The following is a 22,883-nucleotide window of genomic DNA, read 5'->3' on the forward strand; positions in this document are numbered from 1 at the left end:
GGCAAGGGTTGCTACCATGCATGTAAGTCGAAACAGCCGTCGTTCCCTCTTGTGAGCAGGATCATCCTCGGTCCCTCTGTGCTCCACACCAGAGCCTGGTGCAGCCCAGTGCCCTGGGGATTCCACCGTTCCTCAGACAGCCCTCAGAGCTGAGGGGAGCGTGCCTCTACTCTGCATTCCCAGGAAGCATTGCCTTGAGCATCGAGCATTGTTGTTGGTCTCTGTCTCCCCATCTGCAGCCCCAGTCGCTCTGCCACCTCGTTATGCCCTTTGGTTTTGCTGACAGCTGTTTATGTGTCTTCAGGAGGGGTTGGAACTAATCATGTTTCTCCTCTCTGATAGGGCTGCTTTTTGGCGAACATGGCTGCAACACAGTTTCTTAGGAAAAGGCCTAAAAGAGGATGGCCCTGTGGCATTGGGAAAACCGTACTGCTTAGAGCAGCCAGATTGTTTGGGTTCAAATCTCAGCTCCACCACTTACTAGGTGTGTGACCTTGGGCAAAATACATAACCTCTCTGAGGGTGAGATTTAAGGAGTGTCTTATTTTTCTTTTTTTAATGTATTTCTTACATAAGTGATCCAAATTTGTTTCAGAAAATGTAATAAATATCCCCCCAAAAACTAACTTATTATTATTTTTTAGTTTTTTCCTGCTTTTTCTCCCCAAATTCCCCCAGTACATAGTTGTATATTTTAGTTGTGGGTCCTTCTAGTTGTAGTGTGTGGCAGGCCACCTCGACATGGCCTAATGAGCAGTGGCATGTCCGCGCCCAGGATCCAATCCGGTGAAACCCTGGGCTGCTGAAGTGGAGCGTGTGAACTTAACCACTCAGCCATGGGGCTGGCCCTCAAAAAAACTAATTTAAAAAATTAGGGGCCGGCCCAGTGGTGCAGTGGTTAAGTGTGCACCTTCCACTTTGGAGGCCCAGGGTTTGCCGGTTCAGATCCTGGTTGCGGACGTGGCACCACTTGGCAAGCTATGCTGTGGTAGGTGTCCTACATATAAAGTAGAGGAAGATGAGCATGGACGTTAGCTCAGGGCCAGTCTTCCACAGCAAAAAGAGGAGGATTGGCAGCAGTTAGCTCAGGGCTAATCTTCCTCAAAAAAATATATATATGATATAATTATGTGTAACTCCACCATCCAGAGATACCTCTTAGCATCTTGGAATATGTCCTGAATTTCAGGCTTTTCTGTGTATGCTTACGTGTATGCAGTTGCGCATGCACGCTCTCTTTTAAAAATAAACGGCATGATATATATTCTGCTGTATAGGCTGTATTCTGAGCCTAATATGTGTCCAGTGCTACTTTAGGCATTACGCACACAGCGTACAAAAACGAAGTCTTTGCTCTCAGGGAGCTTATGTCCAGTGGGAGGAGATGGACCATGAATAGCAAATAAATAGGTCAAGTGGCAATAAACAGCTAAGAAGAGAAGTAAAGCATTGCAGGGCAGACAGAAGGAGAAGGACATGGGCTTCCAGTTAAAAGGGGGCAGTTTGCCCACCTGCTTCCTGTAAAACCCTCGCTAAAAATGACATTAAGGGAATTGCATTTTAAAAACTTATCCCGTAAAGACTAGAGGAAGGGAGAGGAGACAAACCCAGCAAGTGAAGGGAGGAGGAGGAGGAGAACTGACTGAGCAGATCTGAGAGAGTGAGACCAGAGCACAGGCAGAAATCTGAGCAGCAGTCGCTACCAGCCCCTTTCCCACCTCACAGAACTGGTAATTGCTCCTTTCAGAGACGGAGTCTCTGGAGAGGTTAAAACAGAGGGTAGAGGTTCTCGGTGCAGTTGAGGGTGGGGTCTGGTACTGAAACGTAGAGGGGTTAAGTGGAAGTTCACATAGTCAATGTTGAGATGACCCCATGTGCCAGCCCCCTCCCCGCCCACAGCTGCTTCTCTTCTCATCACTCAGAATGCAGTCAACCAGGCTTGCACCTCCATGTGTGAATCTGGATGAGTCATCTGTGGACAATCTGACCAGCCCAAGAGAAAAGACCTAAATTCTTGGAGGTTAATATGCAGAGGAATAGCCTTATTGTCATAAAATGAAGCTCCAGGTAAACACACCTATGCCCACGGAGCTTCCCATCAGCTTTTCAGTGCTTTGCTCTGAAATGAGTGAGTGGAAAGGCCAGGGAATCCAGACTTTGAGCAAAGCCTTAGTTGAAAAAGAAAGAAACTTGGAGGAGAGAGAAACTAAATAAGGAAAGGAAATTTTCAAAAACTGTCTTAATCTCAGGAATTATGTTACCAAATGATAAGATAAAGAACAAGATAACTGTCAATAAGGAGTTTTTTTAAAAGCTCTTGGAAATTAAAAATATAGCAGAAGTGAAAAATTCACTAGAAGAGTAGAAGATGAAGTTGAAGAAAACTTCCTTCAAAGTAGAGCAAAAAGACGTAGAGATGGAAAATGCGAGAGAAAAGAAAACTGGAAGATGAATCAAAGAAGTTAAATATCCAAATAGGTGTTGCAGAAAGAAGGGGCAGAGAAAATGGGGAAGAAAATGATCAAAGAAATAAGACAGTTTCCCAGGACTGAAGAAGGTGATTTTCAAGATTGGAAGCGCCCAACGATTACCCAGCTCCGTGGATGAAAATAAACCTTCTCTGAGTCCCATCAGCACGATCAGGAGATTGGGGACAGCGAGGAAACAACAGATCAGTACAAAGCATTGGGGATCAGACTGACCCTAGACTTCTCGACAGCAGTATTGCAATCTAGAAGGACATAGAGCAATGCTTGCAGATCGTGAGGGTCATTGCTTTCTATCTTTAAATTCTTTAGCCAAACTCTTAATTGTGACAGTAGAATAAAGACATTTTCAGATGTTCCAGGTCTCTAAATTTATCTCCCTTGCACCATATCTCTGGAAGCAACTTGAGTTTGTGCTTTAGCACTGTGTTTCTTGATGTATGATCCCCAGACCAGAGGTAGCAGCTGCATCTGGGAACTTGTTAGAAATGCAAATTCTCAGGCCTCACTGCAGATGTCCTGAGTCAGGTGGTTCTGATGCACACTAGAGTTTGAGAACCACTGCTTTAGCAAAATAAGGGCATAAACGTGGAAGACAAAGATAATGGATCTGGGAAACAAGGGGCCCAGCACAAGAGAGAGGGAGAAGGAGGTCCCCAGGATGATAGTGCCCGAGCTCCCAGGGCACAGGCCTGCACAGGGCACCTGCTGGAGAGGGTCAGAGGAAGACACTGGCTGGGTTTGGAGGGGTTTGGGACTGTGTGGAGCTGGTTTACGGAATTCCAGCAGGAGAGTAGAGTTGGGCGATTCCTCGTTGCTTCTCTAGTCACACGGAAATGCTTCTGTGGGGGGGGCGGGGTGCCAGGTACTGCTTACCCTCGGCAAGTGGCCCCCTGAAGTCAACTTGCTAAACGGGCGGTGGCAGAGAGGGCCCCCACGGGCCGTCAAGCCTCATCTGCTGTCACTGGTGCTGAGGCTGAAGCCCAGCCCTGAGCCAGGTGGAGCTGTGGGACCGGGGCGCCACCATTTCTTCGTGTGTGAAATGGGGATTATAATAATACCCGCCTCACATTGGTTGTGAGGTGTGAATGAGTTAGTAGACCTGTAGGGTTTAGAACACTGCCTAACATACCTGTTCGCAATGTGTGCTGAGGACATGGACACCTTTTTGTAGCTTTTTATTTTGGAAAAAAAAAATTTCAGTCCTCCAGAAAAGTTGTAACAGTACAAAGAACTCCCTAATAAAAGCCCTTCACCTGTTGTTAACATTTTGCCACATGTGCTTTTTCTCTGTTCACATATACATATTTTGTTGCTATTATTGAAAAGTTGCAGGCATCATAACCCTTCATTGCTAAGCACTTCAGTGTGTCTCTCCTAGGAACCAGGGTAAAATGACCAATTTTAGGAAATTTCACATTTATACAAAACTATCACGTAACGTAGAGACCATTGTTAAAGTTTACCATTTGTTTCAGTGCCCTCTTTCAAGCAGTACTCCTCTCCCCTGTCCAGGATCCTGTCCAGACCCTGGTGTCCTTTAACCTGGAGCAGTCCCTTGTCCTTTCTTTGTCTTTCCTAACTGACACTTTTTAAGGGTCACGAAGACTCTTGTTTTGTGGAATGTCCCTGGATTTGGTTTTGCTAACATTTCCTCATGATTGGATTCAGGTTATGCATTTTTGGCCAGAATGCCACAGCACATCCCTCAGGAGGCACATGATGTCAGTTTGTCCCATTAGAAGTGATGTTAACTCTGATCACTTGATGTTTTCCCTTTGTGATTAATAAGTAATCTGTGGGGAGATATTTTTGAGTCTTTGCATGCCTGTTTCCCACCATATTTTCACCCAGTGGTTTGAGCATTTGTGGGGCGTTGACCACGGTCCTCATGAAGTTCAGTTGCAGGTCATTTAGATAAGCACAGAGTTCACTGTTGGCTACCGATGAGAAACTTAGCACTGGGAAATGATTGATTTTTTTTTTTTTTTAAAGATTGGCACCTGAGCTAACATCTGTTGCCAATCTTTTTTTCTTCTTCTTCTTTTTCTCCCCAAAGTCCCCTAATACATAGTGATATATTCTACTTGCAGGTCCTTCTGGCTCTGCCGTGTGGGACACCGCCTCAGCATGGTCTGATGAGTGTTGCTGGGTCCGTGACCAGGATCTGAACCGGCAAAACCCTGGGCCACTGAAGCGGAGCACACAAACTTAACCACTCGGCCCTGGGGCCGGCCCCGGAAATATATTGATTTTTAGCAGAGAGGCTCTATTCCATTTGGGACAAAAATGTTCTTCCTGGGTTTAAAGTCTGAAAAGGCTAGATTCATTTAAACATTTGCTCAGTAAGTATTTGTTGAGTGCTTATTATAGGCCAAGTGCTGGGGATAAAGTGACAAATAAAAAAAGATAGACAAAGTGCCTGTCCTCCTAGAAGGTACGTTCCAGTGGGAGAATCAGCCAGTAACTCTTCTCTATTGTTAGGCAGTCACAGGTGAAGAGAAAGCAGCCAGAAGGAGATAGGCTGATGAGATGAGGGCGCTTCTTTAGCCGGGACTGTCTGCAAGCTCGAGAGCTGACCTCTTGGCAGAGACGTGGGTGGTACAAGGGAGCAAGCACGACTCAGGTGGGAGGCCCCTCAGGAATAGGAGCAGCTGGTGTGGGCTTAATGTGAGTAAGTGCGAGTGTAAGGAGGTCTGCGTGGCTGGAGCAGAGACCTCAAGGGGGAGCACGGCGGTAAATGAAGTTGGAGACGGGGGTTGGGGCATGACAACGGAGGGCCATGTAGACCATGATGGCAAGCCAGTGAAGTGGTCCAGCCTGTCAGGAGGGCACGGAGCCCAGCCAGCCCCTACCCCTGACACCAGCATACGAGGGCCAGCCCTTCTGGTCTGACCAAGGCCGGGCCCCCAGGAGTGATTGGCTCTGAGGGGCCCCTCAGTGCTGCAGTGGGGTTTTTGCATCCAGGCAGGAGTTTCTCAGGAAAGGAAGAAGGACAGCAGGAAGTTTGCAGTGGGAAAATACCTTTTTATTTTTTCCCTGCGGCTGAGGGGGAAGGCAGGAGGGGCCTGACCTGGCGAGGTACCTGTTTCCTCAGCACCCTGGGTTGCTGGGGCAGTCTTTGACAAGACTTGGCAGGCCCAGCAGCTCTCTAATCTGGAACAGCAAGGGAGCCCCAGGCTGTGAGCCCAGTGCTGTGTGTCCGTTGCTAACAGGGCTAGGCTCTTCTCCAACATCAGTTCTGCCTTTGTCCCCAGCCCATCTTCCCCACGCCAAGGGAGCTCCGTTGCTCACAGCTTTCCTCCCACTGCCCAGCCCAGGCAGCTGAAGTAACAATGGCGCAACAAGAATAAGAGCCAACTTTGGAGGAGCACTTCTGTGTGGGGGGCCCTTTCTAAATGCCTCCCATCCACTGCTCACTGACTTCTCACTACAGCCCTGTAAGGTAGATCACCTGCCCAAGGTTACAGAGCTACTAAGTGCAGAGCCAGGATTTGACCCCAGGTTGATTGGTGCCAGAATCTCTGTTCTTCCCCACCAGGCTACACGGCACATGTCGTGGGACTTTCCTGGAGCCCACTGCAAGGGCCAAGGCAGTGCCCTTCAGTTGATTTCAGGCACTGTCTTGCTGCTTGAGATCTTGGTGTGCTGACCTCTGGCCTCTGGCCTGTGAGCCTGGGCTGTCAGAGAGTGGTGGAAGTGAGAAGTGAGAGACTGCTTTTGCTGCTGCCCAGAGGGTTGTTGGAGGCTGCGGTCTCTCTGTCGGGGTCAGATCCAGAGAGTCACAGGAAGTGGGCTGATATTTACTTAACGCCTCCAGTGGACGAGGTGACATGTGTTGTTTAACGTTAGCAACAACTCTTTGGGGCGAATTTTGACTACCTTTTAACAGACGAGGAACCTGAGACTGATAGGTTAAATAACATGCCCAAGGTCACACAGCCAGTAAGGGGAGAGTCACACATCAGCTTGGGTCCAGAGCCTGTGTCTTCATGCCATGCTGCTTTGCCTCCAGAGCTGATGGACCAGAGGCCTGTGGTCCTCACCAGAAGTCACGTGCTCAGTACAGCCCCTTTGGACATCTTCCCAGGCTGTTGGAAGATGAGACTGGGCCTTTAGGCAGGTGTTGAAAGAGCATTGACTTTAGGGTGAGAAGACCTCGGTTCCTGTCTTGCCTCTGCAATGTCTCAGTGGCATGTTGGACAAGTCTCAAGTCCCTGCGACCCTTTTCACTTACCTGTGACATGAGGATTAAAATCACCTAGGTCCTCAGACCAGGTCTGAAAGTAGAGGTTGGTGGTCCTTAGCTGGGTCTCGAGGTACGTGGGTGAGTATGAGAATTTCCTGGAGTGTGGAAATGCTCCTGCAAGGCTGCTCTCGTGGGTTTCCCTGGGAGAGCATATCTGACTCTAGAGTCAGGGAGTCAGGGAGGACTTGGGTCTTTTGAGAAACGTCTCAGCTGATTTTAAAATACCGTTAACCTTTCCAGCCCTTTAGATCGATGTTGAAGTGCTATATATGGATGTTAGGGTCCTGATAACAGTTGTAGCAGTTGTTGTTAGAGACGGGGAAAAGGACTTCACCAAAACCAGGTGGTTTTGGACTAGGCCTCTAGCCTAGAGTCTGTTTAAGGAAAGTACAAGATTTCCTTCTGATGAAAACAGTGGTTCTCAGCCTGGGGCAATTTTATACCCCAGGGAACATCTGGCAATGTCTGGAGACATTTTTGGTTGTCACAACTAGAGAAGGGATCTTATTAGTGTCCTGGTAGAAGCCTGTGATGCTGCAGTGCACAGGATGGCCCCCACAACAAAGTATTATCTAGGCCAAAGTGTTAATGGTGCCAAGGTTGAGAAACCCTGGCTTTAAAATAGCCAGCACTTACGTAGTATTTACCATGTGTCACACATTGTTCTCAGTGCTTCACAGGTATTAACTTGCTTAATCCTCCCAACCCTATAACAGAGGGGCTATTATTATCCTATAACAGATGGGGAAATAGGGGCATGGAGAGGTGAAATAACTGGAATGGGGTCAGGCTCTCACTTGGGGTGAGGAAGGGACAGGTGGGCCTGGACTTACGCTCACACGGCTGGGCTCTGGGCCCATGTCTTTGGCTGCTGGGCTGTGCTGCTGTGCATTAAGGGAGGCTACTGGGCTTTAAACTGGGTTTCCAGCTTTGGGTCCAGAAAGCAACATAGCTAGAAATGTGGTATGTGAGAAGCGTCAAAAATTTCATTCCTGTGCCTGGAACTCGGGGAAAAGGGCTAGAGTTAGGGTGATGAGGGGCCCAGTGACCCATCAGTGAAAACCTTGTGTTCTCCGGATTCTGAGTGTGACTCATGTCATGAATTTAATGGCACGAGGCACCTCGGGGGCACAGATCATGAGTGACTGTAACCTCTTAGCCTTTGGCTCCCTTCGTTAGGGAATCAGAGGCAGGGCGGGGGTCCTCTCCCTTCTGTGGTACCTGTGGTGACCCCCGTGTGATGGGACTGTGCAGAGCTGGGCCTAACTTTGCAGTCCCGGCCCATGTTGTGTCATTGCAGATGTAAAGACAACCGTGGTTTACCCTGCCACAGAGAAGCACCTGCAGAAGTACCTGCGCCAGGACCTCCGCCTGGTCCGAGAAACAGGAGGCGATTACAAGAACATCACCTTACCCCACCTGGAGTCCCAGAGCCTCAGCATCCAGGTGACTGGCCACCGTGTCTTGGACTGGCCCAGAGAGGTCAGACATGGAGTGCTGTCCCCGTGGCCAGTGTATGTTTCTCAAGCATCTGTCCAGGGGCCAGCACTGTTCCACAGGCCGTGGGATACACAGAGAGCACAGTGGACTCCCTGCCTTCATGGAGCTTACCTCCTTTTGCACAAGTCAGACAGCACACAATATATAAGTACACGAGACGTGAGATCATGAGGGCTGTAGAGAAGCATAAACCGAATAAGTGGTGTAGAAGGGCCTGGGGTGAGGTGGTCACTGTCTTATAGAGGATGGTCAGAGAAGGCTTCGTTGATAAGAGAGTTCACTCTGGTCTGGGGCACGCATTAAGGCTCTCTGGGAATCTCAAAGCAGCCCAGTTTGTTGGAAGAATTTGTATCTACTCTACAGTATAGCCCCTATACAGTCTTAGAATGGCTGTGCCCTGCCCAGGGGTCTGTGAATGAGTAGGCTTAGGCCCGCCCCAGTTCACGCTCTCATTCCTGGTTTCGCCTGCAGCAAACCAGCCTCCAGGAGTCGAGTCCCAGCGTGAAAAACTTTCCCTCTCACTTTCCCTCACCCGGTACCTTTCCCTCACCCGGTACCGCTTGCATTCATTCCATAGAGGGCGGGACCCTATTGTCTTGGGTCTTGGTGCTGGGCCTCTTCTCCTAGGGGCTATATTCCTAAGTTGGCAGCTTTTTCTGAGTGTCTTCAGCTGCTGGGCCAGATGTAAGGCCATTTAGCTAAGAGATCCCAACTCCTAGGGTCTACGCCCGGCACCAACCAGAGCTTCTGCCTGGAATTGGCCCCGGGTGAGTGCTCAGAGTTAAATACGATGGATGGGTCGTTTCCTTGCTCACTCACTGGCTTTCACCGTCTCCAACTCTGTACCACTCACTCTTGTTCTCTTTGAGTATTTCTCACTTACTCTTGCCAAGGTTCAGGTTACGGTAGTGTAGTTTCCTAATATGGGAAACGGCCATTTCTCCCAGACCCAGGAGAAGGGTGGGTGTTCTGGCGTAAGGGGCACTGCAAAGTGAATTGTACTTGGGAGGAGTAAGGAAGGGGAGGTTGACACGGCCCATGGGAGGCCTGTGCCGATAGCCCTCTTTCCCGTTGGGGAAGACCTAACCTGGCTACCAGTCACGATCCCCTGTGCAGTATTTGCACAAGGCTCCTCCAGCTCAAACTGGCTTGATTTTTTTTTTTTAAGAAGTCCCAGCACTTGCTCTGTCTTCTAAGTAGAAAGGAAATATGTTTCCATCTTCCTAGACAGGTTCTGCTATTCAGGATCTTGGAGAGCTCTGGAATACACATTCTGCTGCACTGGTTGCATATATATGAGATTCAAAAGAGGAAGCCCTTGATACAGTTAGTGTGAGCCGTATAATGTATATACCTTCTTATACACCATTATACAGTTCCTCTGGGAAAATAATACAACAAAAACCTCAGTGCTCTACCAACTTCTCTTTGACATGAGCATTCAGATACTCTTTCCTAGCTGTTTCTAGCAAGTTTACAAACCCTCAGCTTAACTGGTAACAGTCATTATATTTGTTGAGCGTCTGCTGTGTACCAGGCCCTGTGCTAGGCTCTGGAGGGTTGCCAAGATAAACGCTGATGATGCCCCATAGTCTTGTAGGGAAGATGGACATGTAGGCTGACAATTGCAATAAGACACTTTTGTGTCTATATATGAGGTACACTGGTGACACAAAGAGGGAGTGAGTGATCAGCTCAGACAGTGGCAGGCTTCACAGAGGAGGGGATCTTCCAGCTGGGTCTTAAGGGACAAATAGAAGTTTACCGGGTGATAAGGCAGAAAAGGGCATTCCAGGTAGAGGGAGGAGCAAGTACAGAGGCACAGAGGGCTGGAATCATTGATGCATTTGGGGAGCTGGAGGATCGACAGGAGAAGGCAGGCAGGGGCCAGGAGGAGGCATGTGCACTTTGTCCAGGAGACCAGGAGTTCCCAAACCCTGCTGATCATCGGGATTGCCTGGTAGGATTTTTAAAAATAGTCAGCATGGAGCCCTACTCCATCTCTGCTGAGTCAGAATGTTCAGGGGAAAGCTGGGACATCTGCATTTAAAAAAAAATCTCCCTATGTCTAATGATCATCAGATTTGAGAACGATTGCATTGAGGGTCCTATACACAGTTTTAAGAATGTGGGTGATGTTATTATATTTAAAGAATAGGTTGGAGTGTGGTTAGGGGAAGCTGGAGGACTGAACCAAGGCAGAAGCAGTGGGGAAGGGACTTAAGAGGTAGGGCTCAGAAACTGGTGCGTTTGGAGGTGAGGAGAGTCTGGGATGACTCCAAGTCCAGCTTGGGCGATGAGTAGATGGATAGTAGGGTCATTAACCAGGACGGGGGATGTGGACAGCCAAGAGGGTTGATGTGGAAGACAGTGAGTTCCGTTTGGGACTTAGCGATCACTAGGAGCAGAAACTGCCCGAAGCATTTGACGAGCATCGCCCACTGACTCTTCACAATAGCCCCTTGGAGATGGGCTTCACAGCCAGGAGGCCTGGCTTAGCCTTAGCCCGCTGCCCTGTTTGGCTCCTCAGATTTGAGGTGCTTGTAATTTCTCAGTGAAAAATGCAGTGGATATCTGGATCAGGAGCATTAGAGATCATCAAGCTAAAAATGTCGATTTGTGAGTCATCAAATCAAGGCTTCAGCGTCAGCCTAGAGTTTGGATCCCCATTCTGCTGTGTCAGAGCAGTGTGACATTGTCCTTCACTTCTGAGACCCAGTTTCCTTGTCTGAAAAATACAGCTAACACCACCCCCGTCCTAATGTCCCAGTGGAAATTTACAGACATGCCGTGTATCACATGCCGGTGTTGTTTTCAGCACAGTATAGGTGTGGGGTGGTAGCGTTACACATACACAGGCAGCGCTTTGGGGAACAGGCTGGGAGAGTGCAGTGCTAGGACACCTGGAAAGCATGGGCAGGTAAAGCGTGGCCAGAGGAGAGGGCCAGCAGGCAGGTGAGCAGCAAAGCAGAAGGAGAGTGAAGAGGGAGAGAGATTCCAAAAGAAGGCAAGGGGGTGCAGAGGGAATTGCTAGTGTCACCTATTGCAAGGAGGTCGTGCCAGGTGTGTTGCAGAGCTGTCAGTGCCCACCCACAGCTCCGTTATCAGTGGGGCTGGTCAAGTCCCCCAGGCTTGCTTTCAGATGCTGTCACTCTACATTACATAACTCCCTATGATTTGTTTTGTTCCCTTGTTCTCCTGCCTCCCTTATCTAGACTTCTGGCCTGAGACTTCATGTACATTCAGGTCCTTCCTGCCCTCCCAGGGGCCTTCCCATGTGGCCTGGAGCATGTGATCTGGGGCCAGACTCCAGCTTGGAATTGTGTGCACTTCCTCGTGCCTGCTTTCTCCTTATCTGCAGAATGAGGGTACTAACAGTTTGTCAGGAGTGTTAATCCCTTGGGGTACTTAGAGCAGTGCTGGACTCATCACCATCACGCCTTCGTGGTCGCTTGCCCCTGCAGCTTCGTGCTTGGTTCTCCCTTGCCCTTTATTTGGCACCACCCCCTTTTCTCTCCTCCTTTTTCTCCTTTTTCCCTTGCCCAGTCCCTCCTGTAGACTCCAGCAAACCAGCCTGTTGTCGTCTTCACGAGGCACCAGCCCAACGTGACCTGGTGGTGGAGCTTTCCAAGCACCTTCCTCTGCTTGTGGGGTGCTTGCTCTGTGCTGAGTGCTTCACATGCGTTTTCCCACAAACAATCCTCACTGCAACTTAACATATAGATGTTCTTAGCCCCACTTTACAAAGGAGGAAACCAAGGCTTAGAGAGATGATATCACTTACCCAAGGTGATGGCTAGTTGGCGGTGGAGGTGGAAAATGAAACTGAGGCTTGTTGGGCTCCAGAGCCCATCTGTTCTCTCTGGTGCCACACATTGCTTTCCACTGGGAGGTGGGACCTCCTTATCTGTGGGCAAAGACAGAGCCCCAGGGAGGCCTGCTTACAGTGGCTGCACCAGGGCTCTCTGTGGAGAGTTGCCACCCCTCTCCATGCCTTTTATTTTGGGGATGCTTCAGGTCAGATTCTAGCTGGCTTTTTTCTCCAGTAGCACATTCCCAGAGAGATTTCCAGTTAGCGAGGAAATGCCTCTGTGGGAGTTTGTTGACAGGCTGGGCTGTGCTGTGCATTGCCCTGGCCTCGCTACATGAGGAAGCCACTGCTGGGTGTTGTCCGGAACCCTTCCAGGAAGTGGTATGGCCAGGCTCTTCTTGGGAAGGGCCCCTTTGGAGTGGGTGGACCACATTGTGGCGAACCTCTGGGTCTTACCAGGGGATCTGGGAGGCCCAGATATTCCAGGCGGGTACCCTCTGCTCCCTCCCTCTCCATCTCAGATCGTTGCATTTGACCTCAGCCATGCTGACCCAGAGCCGAGGATGTAGCGCATTGTGCTCAGCCCTCCAAATTCAGGGGATGAAGTGTGCAGGCGCTCAACCAGCCCCCTGCCCCCTGCCTTTGCTGATATTGCTTGTGCCAGTACTTGTGGGGGTGGGCAGAGGAGCCCTATACTGGTCTGGTTGTGTCAGTGCCCTGACCTCCCAATCTGCTCCCCTCAGTGACCTTGGAGGCCCTTCACAACTGAGAGGCAGAAGGGGCAGCAGTGTGATCCCAGCCACTGCCGTGTCTCTGGCTCTCCAGCAGGGTTCTCTCTCGGATTGGGGGAGAGAATTCATGGACCTGGAAGGAAGTTGAGTTTGCAAAGGGCTCTCAGAGCTCTGGGGAAGTGGAGAGGAGTGGAGGTCCTTGGGTTTGAGCCCTGTGAGAACAGGGGCCTTCTTATCTTAACCTCCCTGCAGGCTGGCTTCTTCAGAAAGGCTGTGTCCTTGGGATCCACGCAGTGCCCTAGGAAAGGTCCCCTGAAGACTGTTGACAGCAGCTGATGAAAGGGTGTGAGGAAGGGCCAGAAGCCCTGGGTTGACAGGAAAGGTCTGCATAATCACCGTCTCCAGGTGGGGGTCGGTTCTGCTCTGTCATGTGGGGACTGTGTCATGTGAGATGCTGTGGCTTCAGGCAGGCGGAGGTGCTGATCCCACCCCTAACACCCCTGCGGCCTGAATAAAGTGGGAAGGTGCCACAGACACAGCTTTTCCCGAGTCCTGTGGGCAGTGGAGGGGGAGGGTGCAGAGCAGGCCTGTGAGGCTACAGCAGAGCGTGTACTCAGTGCTGACCAGGAAGAGCCTAAAAAGCTGCCCCATCCAAGCTGCCGTGGCCCCTGTGGGGACTGCTGTGGTGGCCAAGTTTCAGCTGTGCTAGGCCCCCAAGAGCAGATCACTGGGGACAGGACAGCCTGATTGTAGATCCCCTGAGCTTAGTGGCCTTTCGTGACTTGGCTGTCCTTCCTTGAGGGGCCAGCGAGCTCACCTAGCTCAGTCTGGGGTGGCTTGCCAGTGGTGGTGTGTGGTACGTGAACCCTTTCTCCCCCTCCTTCCAGTGGGTGTATAACATTCTCGACAAGAAAGCAGAAGCTGACCGGATTGTTTTTGAGAACCCGGATCCCTCTGACGGCTTTGTTCTCATCCCTGACCTCAAGTGGAACCAACAGCAGGTAAGATTTCTTGCTGGGCCCTCTGGTCTCTGAGTACCCTGCTCCAGGTTGCTGGCCATCCTCAATCCTGCCCTTCTTTCTCCTGTTGGTCTCTCTCTCTAACCAGATTGTAATTAACCAACAAGGGGAGGCCTGAGCTCTGCGGTGAGAGTGCATACCTGTCCTGTTTACACCTTAATGGGTCAGCTTACAGCCCTTCCTGGCTCTCGTCCCATCCACTGGCAAGAATGGGGTGGTGTTTGCATCCAGAACCACTTGGGCTGTTCCTTAACTAACCAAGTGGCTTGGGCTGCCACCCTCACTTCCAGGAGCACCTGCAGCCCTCAGGTGGACTGTGTACATTCTCTCCGTCCCCTGGACACCAGCATGCCCTGGCAGGCCCATGGTCTGAAGTACTGGCAGGCAGGAGCCATGGCGACCAACCCGAAGAGTCCCCTCCACAGCCCGAGTCACAGAGGAGGTCTTCCAGTGGCCCAGGCTTCCACCCAAGCCTCTCAGCTCTGTTTCCTGGCCTCCATGTGCTCCTCACTTCTCCTCACCCTCTAAGGAGCAGGTTTCCCTTGGAGCCGTCTGCACTCACACTGTCCGTCTCCAGTCCTTGGTAGCTTCTCTCTGTCTCTCCACCTTCTTGCTTCCCTTCCTCACTCTCCCACACCGGCTCATCACCAGTCACAGCTTACGTGGCCTCTTTGGGTGGACTCATACCCTGACAGTAATGGGAACAGGCAGAGCACCGTGTGACAGGAAGTGCTATTCCACTACATGCTGGAATCAGGCCGGGCTCCGCCTGCAGCAGGACAGGGGCCAGGATGAGGCCGAAGAAGCCAGACGGGATTGCTGGGTAGGAAGCGGGGAGTAGATTAAGGCCCCCTCTCCTCCAGTTCAAATCTTTGAGTAAGTCAAGCTCAGATTTGCCACTGTGCTCTCAAGTGGGCCCTTCTGGTTTCTGTGCTCCTCATGCGGTCACAAGACTCTCACGCTGAGACGTTGTTCTGGAGTCTGGCCCGGTCCGCCTCTCCGTGGACGCCTTCTCTCTTGCTTTCTCAGTTGCAGCCTGCCCTTTAGGCCTTTGGGTCCTAAACTGAGCTTACCTGCAGTTTGCTTGGTTTTGGTTTGGTGGTTCCTAGACCTGCCATGCCATTCCTTCACTGCCCTAATGGGGCCCTGGGGGCCTGTGGGGTACTGGGCCAGGATTTCGGCTCAGAGGCACACAGGCAACTGAGTGCCGCCTTGGGAGTTCCTGAACACAGTTTGAGGGGTGGTAGGGAATTTGAAGGGTGTTTCCAGAAGTTGCAGCTCTGAGTGATGATTTGTTAGAACCAGCTGATATCAAAGCAGACAGCTCCCCTGTGTGGGGTGTGCAGTGAGAGAGGCTACAAGAACACCGGCCTGCAGCTTACCCCCAGCCCAGGCCTTGAGGGAGGAACCAGGACTGGCTCTGGAGACATTTGGGAGCTGGGACAAGGCCACAGAATAGGAATGCTGGTGGCAGCTCTGGGCGATGCCTGTGTGCATCTCTGCAGCCCCCCTGTCTGTGCCCCTGGGCAGCCCTACTCCTGGAGGTTCTGCGTCTCAAACTGGGTCATGGGAGGTGGATTGTGGGGCAGGAGGAACTTGTGACTCACAAGGTCCTTCAAGACTGAAGAGCTTATGATTTGAAGGAGGATGGTGGTCTGAGGGCTGTGCAGGGACAACAGAAGATTGACTTGTGCAACCCCATTCAAAGAGCCCTGAGCACACTTGAGCCCATGGCCCTGAGAACAGAAGTCTGGCCCTGAGAACAGAAGTGCGTCATCCTTCTGACCTGGTGCTGGCAGGCATCCTGTCTGGCCTGCCAGTGGAACTGCCCTCTCTCTGTCTCCTTTAAGACAGAAAAGGGAGCCAGCCTGGTGGCTTAGTGGTTAAGTTTGCACACACCACTTCAGCGGCCCGGGGTTCACCAGTTCGAGTCCCAGGTGCGGACCTAGCTCCTCTTATCAAGCCATGCTGTGGCAGGCGTCTCACATATAAAATAGAGGAGGATGTGCACAGTGTTAGCTCAGGGCCAGTCTTCCTCAGCAAAAAGAGGAGGATTGGCAGTGGATGTTAGCTCAGGGCTGATCTTTCTTTAAAAAAAAAAAACAGAAAAGGCTTCAGAAAGTCCGTTGGGCTCCCAGCCACAGGCTGAGATGACTCACCCTCAGGGGTTGTGAACTGGCCAGCTTAAATGTGACTTCCCATGATGGCCTACAGGTGCTATTGTTGTTAACCTTTGCTTAATTAGCACTTGTCTCTCAGTAGTGCCATACTTGGCTGACTTGTGACAGAACACAGAGATCATCAGCTTACTTAGAATCAGGCAGTGTATCCTGCAGGCAGACACGCCAGGCCTGGACGGCTGCTCTTTGTCCTTGCACAGGGGAGGACTGAGGAGGGCTGTGCTCTGGCATTTGCTTTCAGGAGCCTTCCTAGCCACCCTGCAATCTCCTGCTGCCACTTCTCCCGGAAGTAAATCTTTATTCCCCCAAGTCGTGGTCCAGGATTAAAGAGACTCTTTGTCCATATGTCCATCCATCTATTCATTCCACAAATATTTATCCAGTGCCTGATGTTTGCTGGGGATGCTGCATCCCTGGAGGTTGTAACATCCCTTCCTCAGTTCTCTTAAGAGATCACCTATATATGCTCTTTTATTTACCTTTTTTTGTGCGTCTAGTTAATACACGCACATGGTAAAAATGCAAATAGTACAGACCGTGCAGTGAAAGTAAGTTCCTCAGCCCACATTCCTCCCTTTCCCTCCCCAGAAGGGACTGTTTCCCCAGAAAAGATCGTTTCTTTGTCTCTCCTTCAGAGGTTGTCTTTGCATATTGGATGTCCAAGCGTCTGTGTATGTGTTTACAGAGACACACATGCCCTTTCAGTGCTGATGAGTTAGGTTCTTTGGTCTAAAGTTCTCAGACCAGGGAACTCTTCCTTTGCGTCTCTCCAGGATTGGAGAGAAGGCTCTCCAAAGCTCCAGCTGTGGCTTTGATTTTACTGTCCTGCCTTAGAGAGAAAGATGGATGGTGTCTGTCTCCCCGAGTGATTGATGGGCCACCTTTTGGGAGGCCAGCCTGAGACTCTCACTAGCCCCTGCTCTAGCTTTTTTCAGATCATTTCTCTGGGCCAGGGGCCCTTTGGCTGCCTGCAGAAAATCTGGGTTCATGTCTGATAGCAATGAGCAGGTTTCTCTTGCCTCTCAGTGGCCTGTGAGCTAACACCCAGCCCAGGCCTTGTGCCTCATTCCATGCCCCTGGAGCAGCGAGGTGTGAGTCAGTGCCACGTTTGGGATTTGTCAGTAGATAGCATCTAAAACAAATGCCACTATTATTTGGGAGTTCTGTGACAGTGACACATAGCCGAAGACACCCGCAGGCGTGCACAAACACATCCTAAATTCAAGTAATTTTGTTTCCTGGCTTCTCCTTGGGCCTGAGGTAGTGAGAGAGTATATATCCTGGACACAGGCCACAAGAAGGGAGTGTCCAGAAGGGATGTGTGGGCAAACTGAGGCCTGGGTGGGCACAGTTCCGCCATCTGCTGGGAGCTTCCCAGCAGGCTCCTCCGTGGCGGGTCTGGGGCAGAGAGCCCAGATTCTTAGAACTCTGGCCGAGAAGAGTATCTGTGGCCTGAAGAGACTGTTGGCATGAAGAGACACAGTTGGACACCAGGCACCATATGGAAAATCTCATTCTCAGTTTTTTAGTCAGAGCCCTTGGGGATTTGGTTGGGTGACTCATGGTCCCCAAATTACCTCCTTGAGGAATCTGGTGGCCCAGACTGCAGGGCTGGTGCTGCCGGCTTCTCTCCCTGCCTTGCCCCTTGGAGCCCTGGTGTCTGGGGCCTGCCCCGCACATGGATGTGGTAACCAGCCAGGGCCAGGGTGTGGGGAGCAGGGAGGGGTGCAGGGTGTTCTGGGAAAGAGGAAAGTTCATTTGATCTCTGGCGCCAGATCTTGTTGATTTTGGTTCTTTGCACTGTTGTGACCTCCAGGTTTTGGGCCAGGTGCTGTTTTCAGGAAGGACAGCAGGAAGGGCCACCTGTGAGACAGAGGAAGACAGAACAAGGTTAAGCGCTCTGGTGCTCATTGCTGAGCTGGCCCCAGGCTTCCTTTCTGTCTTCACATCTCTCTACACCACTTCACACGACAAATCGAGTTGTTTACCCCTTCTGTGCTCTATGCTTTCTTGCCTCTGAGCCTTTGCTTTCACTGTTCCCTTTACCTGAATGCCCTTTCTCCAGACCCTACCTCTTCTTCAAGACCTGGCTCCCCTGCCTCCTCTTCCAGGAAGCCTCCCTGGATCACCCTAGCTAGCTAGTCTTTCCTTCTTCCTCCTGTACTTTTATTGCTTTATGTCTTACGGTAAATACTTATGTACACATGATTAGACCATAAACACTTGGAGGGAAAGAGTTCGTGGCACTTTCTCTGTTTTTTCAATTGGAGATTTCATTTTTTAAAAAAATTTTTTAATTGAAGTTATGAGTTTTATTGAAGTTATATGAAGGTTATGTACAACCTTGTGAAATTTAAGTTGTACATTATTATCTGTCAGTCATCTTCTAGGTGCGCCCCTTCACCCTTTGCCTTGGGACTTTCTTAAACCTCCTTCCTGCCCCCGCCATCAGCCCTGTGAGTATCTAGATACTCTCATATGATCTTCTTTAGCAGGAAGAATAAACGGACATTCTCTTCCTTAGACTATCTCACCCACCCTGGGTACATGGAGGCCCCCAGTGCCTGGGGATTGGTCCTGCCCTGGCGTCTCTGCCAGGGTCTGTGGCTGGCACTGCAGGCCTTGGGGTGGGTGCTTCCTGGCTGCTGTGGGGAATTCTAGGATTGGCACCCTCCCCTGGCTCTGGCCCCTGCTGAGCCTGGGTTCCCCCCTGCCACTCTGCACAGCTCGATGACCTGTACCTGATTGCCATCTGCCATCGCCGGGGCATCAAGTCACTTCGGGACCTTACTCCAGAGCACCTGCCACTGCTCAGGAACATCCTCCGGGAGGGGCAGGTGAGTTGCTTTGGCCAAATCCACACTGAAGCCTGGAGGAATTATATTGCAACTCCAGGGTGTCCCCTGGTCACTTTCCTCACCCTTCGCAGAAGTCCTCCTGGCTTTTCTCTGGATGCCAGTTGTGGGGGCCACATGTAGGCTCTCCAGATGGACTCACAAGGCCCTGTTACCTGGTCCTGCCCTCTTCTCCAGCTCTCAGCCACCCTTCCTCACCCCCATGCCTGTCTTCCTCCACCTAGGTTCCTGCCTTTGCCTCCCTGCCTTTCTCCTGCAGCTCCCATCTGGGACCCCCTGCCAACACACAGGATTACCTGTCTACCACATTGTGCCAGACGTGTTTCTTGGGTAGATGGGTTCACAGCTCTGCTGTATGTATGCACGTACCTCATCTTCCCTGAGGGTGGACGCTGAGTGCTGTAGCACCCGGCATTCTGAGATGCTTTCTATCTGGGATATTTGTTATCAAATGAAATTAATAGGGGCGCTAAAAGGGGCCCATGGGGTAATGGAAGATGGGGAAGAGTCTAGAATCTTGGGTTGTCCTGGTTCTGACATTTGACCTTAACCAACTCAGTGACCTTGAGCAGGTCACTTCACCTCACTCTGGGCCTCAGTATCTGGATGCGGTCCTTGTAAATCCGCCATTCTGTGGCGTGTTTTCAGCCTTCTTTCCACTCTGAAACATTCCAAGATGCTGTTCACTGTGACAGGGACCGGCACTTGCAAGGGTGCCTAGCCAGGAGAGAGGCTCGCCCCCTCTCAACAAGAGCTGCTCTGAGGCTTTGATGCCGACTGGAGGGAGGGCTTTGCCTGGCTCTGTTCTCTGTTCACCTCGGGACCCAGCTCCCTGTCACTACGTCCTAACTTGCCTCCTCCCGTCTTGCCTGCCCATGTCTCCATTCCTCTGGCTGCCATTCTCTTTTTGGAGTGGCTTGTTTCTCTCTTGAAACAGCCTCAGGATGGCAGATTGCATCTTTCTCCCAGGGAGATGCGGAGCCAACACCTTTGCCTGCCCTGGCGGCTTGGGCAGCCTCACCGGGCTGGCCATCCCCACTTATCCCAAGAAGCCCTCTGGTGGTTTGGCCCTGGTCTCACCCTGCTGCAGAGATCCCTGGGGTGAGCTCCAAATGCAGAGTACAATTCCGGGGTGTATCCTGAGCCCACTGAGGCCCCAGTCTTTTTCTCTTCACCTCTGACCTCCTCAGGGATTTGCCACAATGGAAGTCAGAGTCTCCTCTGAATTCCAAGCCTTGGAGGCTCCTGAAGGAGGGTTTGGTGGAAAAAGTCCTACCCCAGAGCAAAGTGGGGGTGGGCAAAGGAGCCAAGGCCAAGGTCAGTGCTTCCTTCCTCCACCAAGAGTCCAGCCAGACCAGCCTTCCTGAGCTTGTCTGGGGGCAGCCCTTCCCACGCCCCCTCCCGCAGCCCTTCTCTGTCACCAAGCCCTTAGCTCAGCCCTGTCAGCTCCACTCTGCTCTATGCTGAGAGAGCGAACAAGGCTCCCTCCCACCTACTTTGTGATTGAAGTGCTTGCAAATCATCCAGGGGGAGGATAGCCCCATAGCCCTGGGAATCTGGGGCCTGTCCTTAGGCGCTGGGACTTCCTAGATTCTCAGCAGCGACTGTTGGAGGAAGCAAATGTTGTATCCAGGGTGGAGTGGGGAACCCTGACTGTGGCCACCGTCCCCTTCTTTTGGGAGAGAGAGCCTCAGCTTCACTGCTGTCACCTGAGTTTGTTGATTTCCTAGAGTGGAAGACAGGGACCCCAAGCAAACGGCGGGCAGAGAGCTGTTTGGAGGGTTTCTGTGAGAGGTTCAGAGGCTGGTCGGGGGTTAGGACAGGAGGAGGTTCCGGTGCTGACTTGTGGGCAGCACGGTGACCACCTTCCTGCCACTCCTGTTTCTTCAGGAAGCCATCCTGCAGCGCTACCAGGTGAAGGGAGACCGCCTCCGAGTGTACCTGCACTACCTGCCCTCCTACTACCACCTGCACGTGCACTTCACCGCCCTGGGCTTCGAGGCCCCTGGCTCAGGGGTGGAGCGGGCTCACCTGCTGGCAGACGTGATTGAGAACCTGGAGTGTGACCCGGAATACTACCAGCAGCGCACCCTCACCTTTGCCCTCAGGGCTGATGACCCCCTGCTCACGCTCTTGCAGGAGGCCCAGAAAAGCTGAGCTGGCCCAGGGGCTCTCGGGAGAAGGGCACAAATATGTGGGATTGAGGGTGGGGGGATGGAATTTTTAGAACCAAGTAAATTTTTTAAAAATACGTTTTGTACTGGCTATCCCTAGTTTGTGAATAAAGTATTGGTCTCATTCGGTGTGGACTGACGACGTGGCCTGGGGAGGGAAAGTGGAGTGGGCAGAAGCGGGTGGGAAGATCTTGCAAAGTGAGGAAAGTCTCCAGGGGTGGTGGCCTCGGCTGGCCTGGAAGGGTGCCAGGGGCTTTTTCCAAATCCCTGCACACATCCTCCTGACTCCGTGTCATTCTGACTGCACCTCTCCTGGTTTTCACTCCTTCCATTCTGCTCTCACGTCTCTCTTTTTCTCATTTTCTATATCTTCCCAATGGTTTTCTAGGTCCGTGTGTCTGGGAGTTCCCCCAAAAAACCAAATGCAAAATAACCTATAGGGATTTTTGATGGCACTTCCTCTTTCCCTCCCCTCCTCACCCCGTGTGTGAGTCAGCCCAAGAAGTTGATAAACTTCTTCTTAACAAGGATGAAGGATTGCTGGCTGGAAGTGGGAGGGTTTTAATAGGAATCAGGCAACGCGAGCCCAAAAGCCTGCTTTGCCTGTTACTTGGTCAGCAAGTCCCTGGCCTTGAGTTTATTATCTAAGCGGGAAGACAAAACAGACTCGCCTGGAGCAGCCAGAGGATCAAATACTAACCAGTGCATCAACGGGGGCACCGAGATATGGTTGCAGTGGAGTACAGAAGCTCAGGGGCTCAGGCTCAAGGTGTGACCAGTGTCAGAGGTCCCCGTTCATAGAATCTGAGGCCAGGAAGAGACTTCAAAGTGTCCAGGGCTGAGGGTATGTAGGGAGCCATCAGGGCCTTATCTGGGAGAGTGACATCTACCACGGCTCCAGCAGAGCAGGGACATAGGCACGCACGTTGAGGGCACACAATTAAACATAAGGCACTTGTCCCAGCACAGAGGACAGCTGTGTTACACTGCCAGGGAGGGGCTCACGTTTGCTAGTCAAGGTGGGGCTTAGGATACTGGACCTTGCTCAGGAAACTTCCTCAGGAGAGGCAGGATGCTGGGTTCTGCTAAGCGATAAGAGAGAAGCATAGGCAGAGGAGAGGGGCAGCTCTTACTCTGCATCCCCTGGACTGAGAAGCAAGTCGAGTTCCTTTCATTCGTTCGTCAAATGTTTATCAAACACGTGCTACAGGCGAGGCAGTGCCCTAGATACTGGTAAATGGTGGACACGAGGTCAGAAGTCTCTCTTCCTGGAGCTCATAGTCATCACAACATTGGACAAGCCCCAAGGCATGCTGAGCCCATTTCTTTGTGAACGGATCCGTGGAGTGCTATCTGCTGTGTAAGTGTACAGTGCGATAGTGTGGCGTTATCGTAAGCTTTGACTTACTGGTTGACTCTCGAGCCAGACAGCTCGGTGTTGGGAATACAGAGATGACTAGAACAAAGCTCCTACCCTCCAGGCTAGTGGGGTAGACAGCCAAGCGAACAGAGGAGTCAAAAGATGACACACAGGAAGCTAAATGGAGTAAGGTGCTGAGGCTGAAGAGGGCTGCGTTAGAGGGAGAGGTGTGCGCTGGGGTGGGACGGCCTTCCTCCCCCAGGTGGAGATTACAGCAGCGGATGCCAGCTGGCCTTTCTTTTTGGTGAGGAAGATTGTCGCTGAGCTGACATCTGTGCCAATCTTCCTCTATTTTATGTGGGACGCTGCCACAGCGTGGCTTGATGAGTGGTGCAGGTCCACGTCCAGGATCCAAACCCAGGAACCCTGGGCCAGAGAAGTGGAGCAGGCCGAACTTAACCACTGTGCCACCAGGCAGCCCCTGGCCTTACCTGACAGTAGGTAAGGGCTATTCTACA

At 51.5% G+C, this 22,883-nt stretch overlaps 1 protein-coding gene and 1 long non-coding RNA gene across 3 annotated transcripts in view; both read left to right on the forward strand.

Moving 5' to 3' along the window:
* DCPS (decapping enzyme, scavenger) overlaps nucleotides 1–21,129 on the forward strand; it is a 36,014-nt gene extending 14,885 nt beyond the window's left edge. The window contains exons 3-6 of one of the 2 annotated variants that reach the window (XM_001505098.5): nucleotides 8,036–8,181; nucleotides 13,665–13,778; nucleotides 18,703–18,813; nucleotides 20,722–21,129. In XM_001505098.5, coding sequence (XP_001505148.1) covers nucleotides 8,036–8,181; nucleotides 13,665–13,778; nucleotides 18,703–18,813; nucleotides 20,722–20,988 — 638 coding nt within the window. In that variant the 3' untranslated portion in view covers nucleotides 20,989–21,129. The remainder of the gene's footprint in view (nucleotides 1–8,035; nucleotides 8,182–13,664; nucleotides 13,779–18,702; nucleotides 18,814–20,721) is intronic. The other variant, XM_005611695.4, reaches the window with a different exon arrangement.
* Nucleotides 371–4,747, forward strand: LOC138925121 (uncharacterized). Its single transcript, XR_011440896.1, has 2 exons — nucleotides 371–484; nucleotides 4,580–4,747. It is a non-coding gene; the product is annotated as an uncharacterized lncRNA (long non-coding RNA).
* Nucleotides 21,130–22,883: the final 1,754 nt, after the last annotated feature.

This window comes from Equus caballus, chromosome 7, assembly GCF_041296265.1.
Source record: "Equus caballus isolate H_3958 breed thoroughbred chromosome 7, TB-T2T, whole genome shotgun sequence".
NCBI lineage: Eukaryota > Metazoa > Chordata > Mammalia > Perissodactyla > Equidae > Equus > Equus caballus.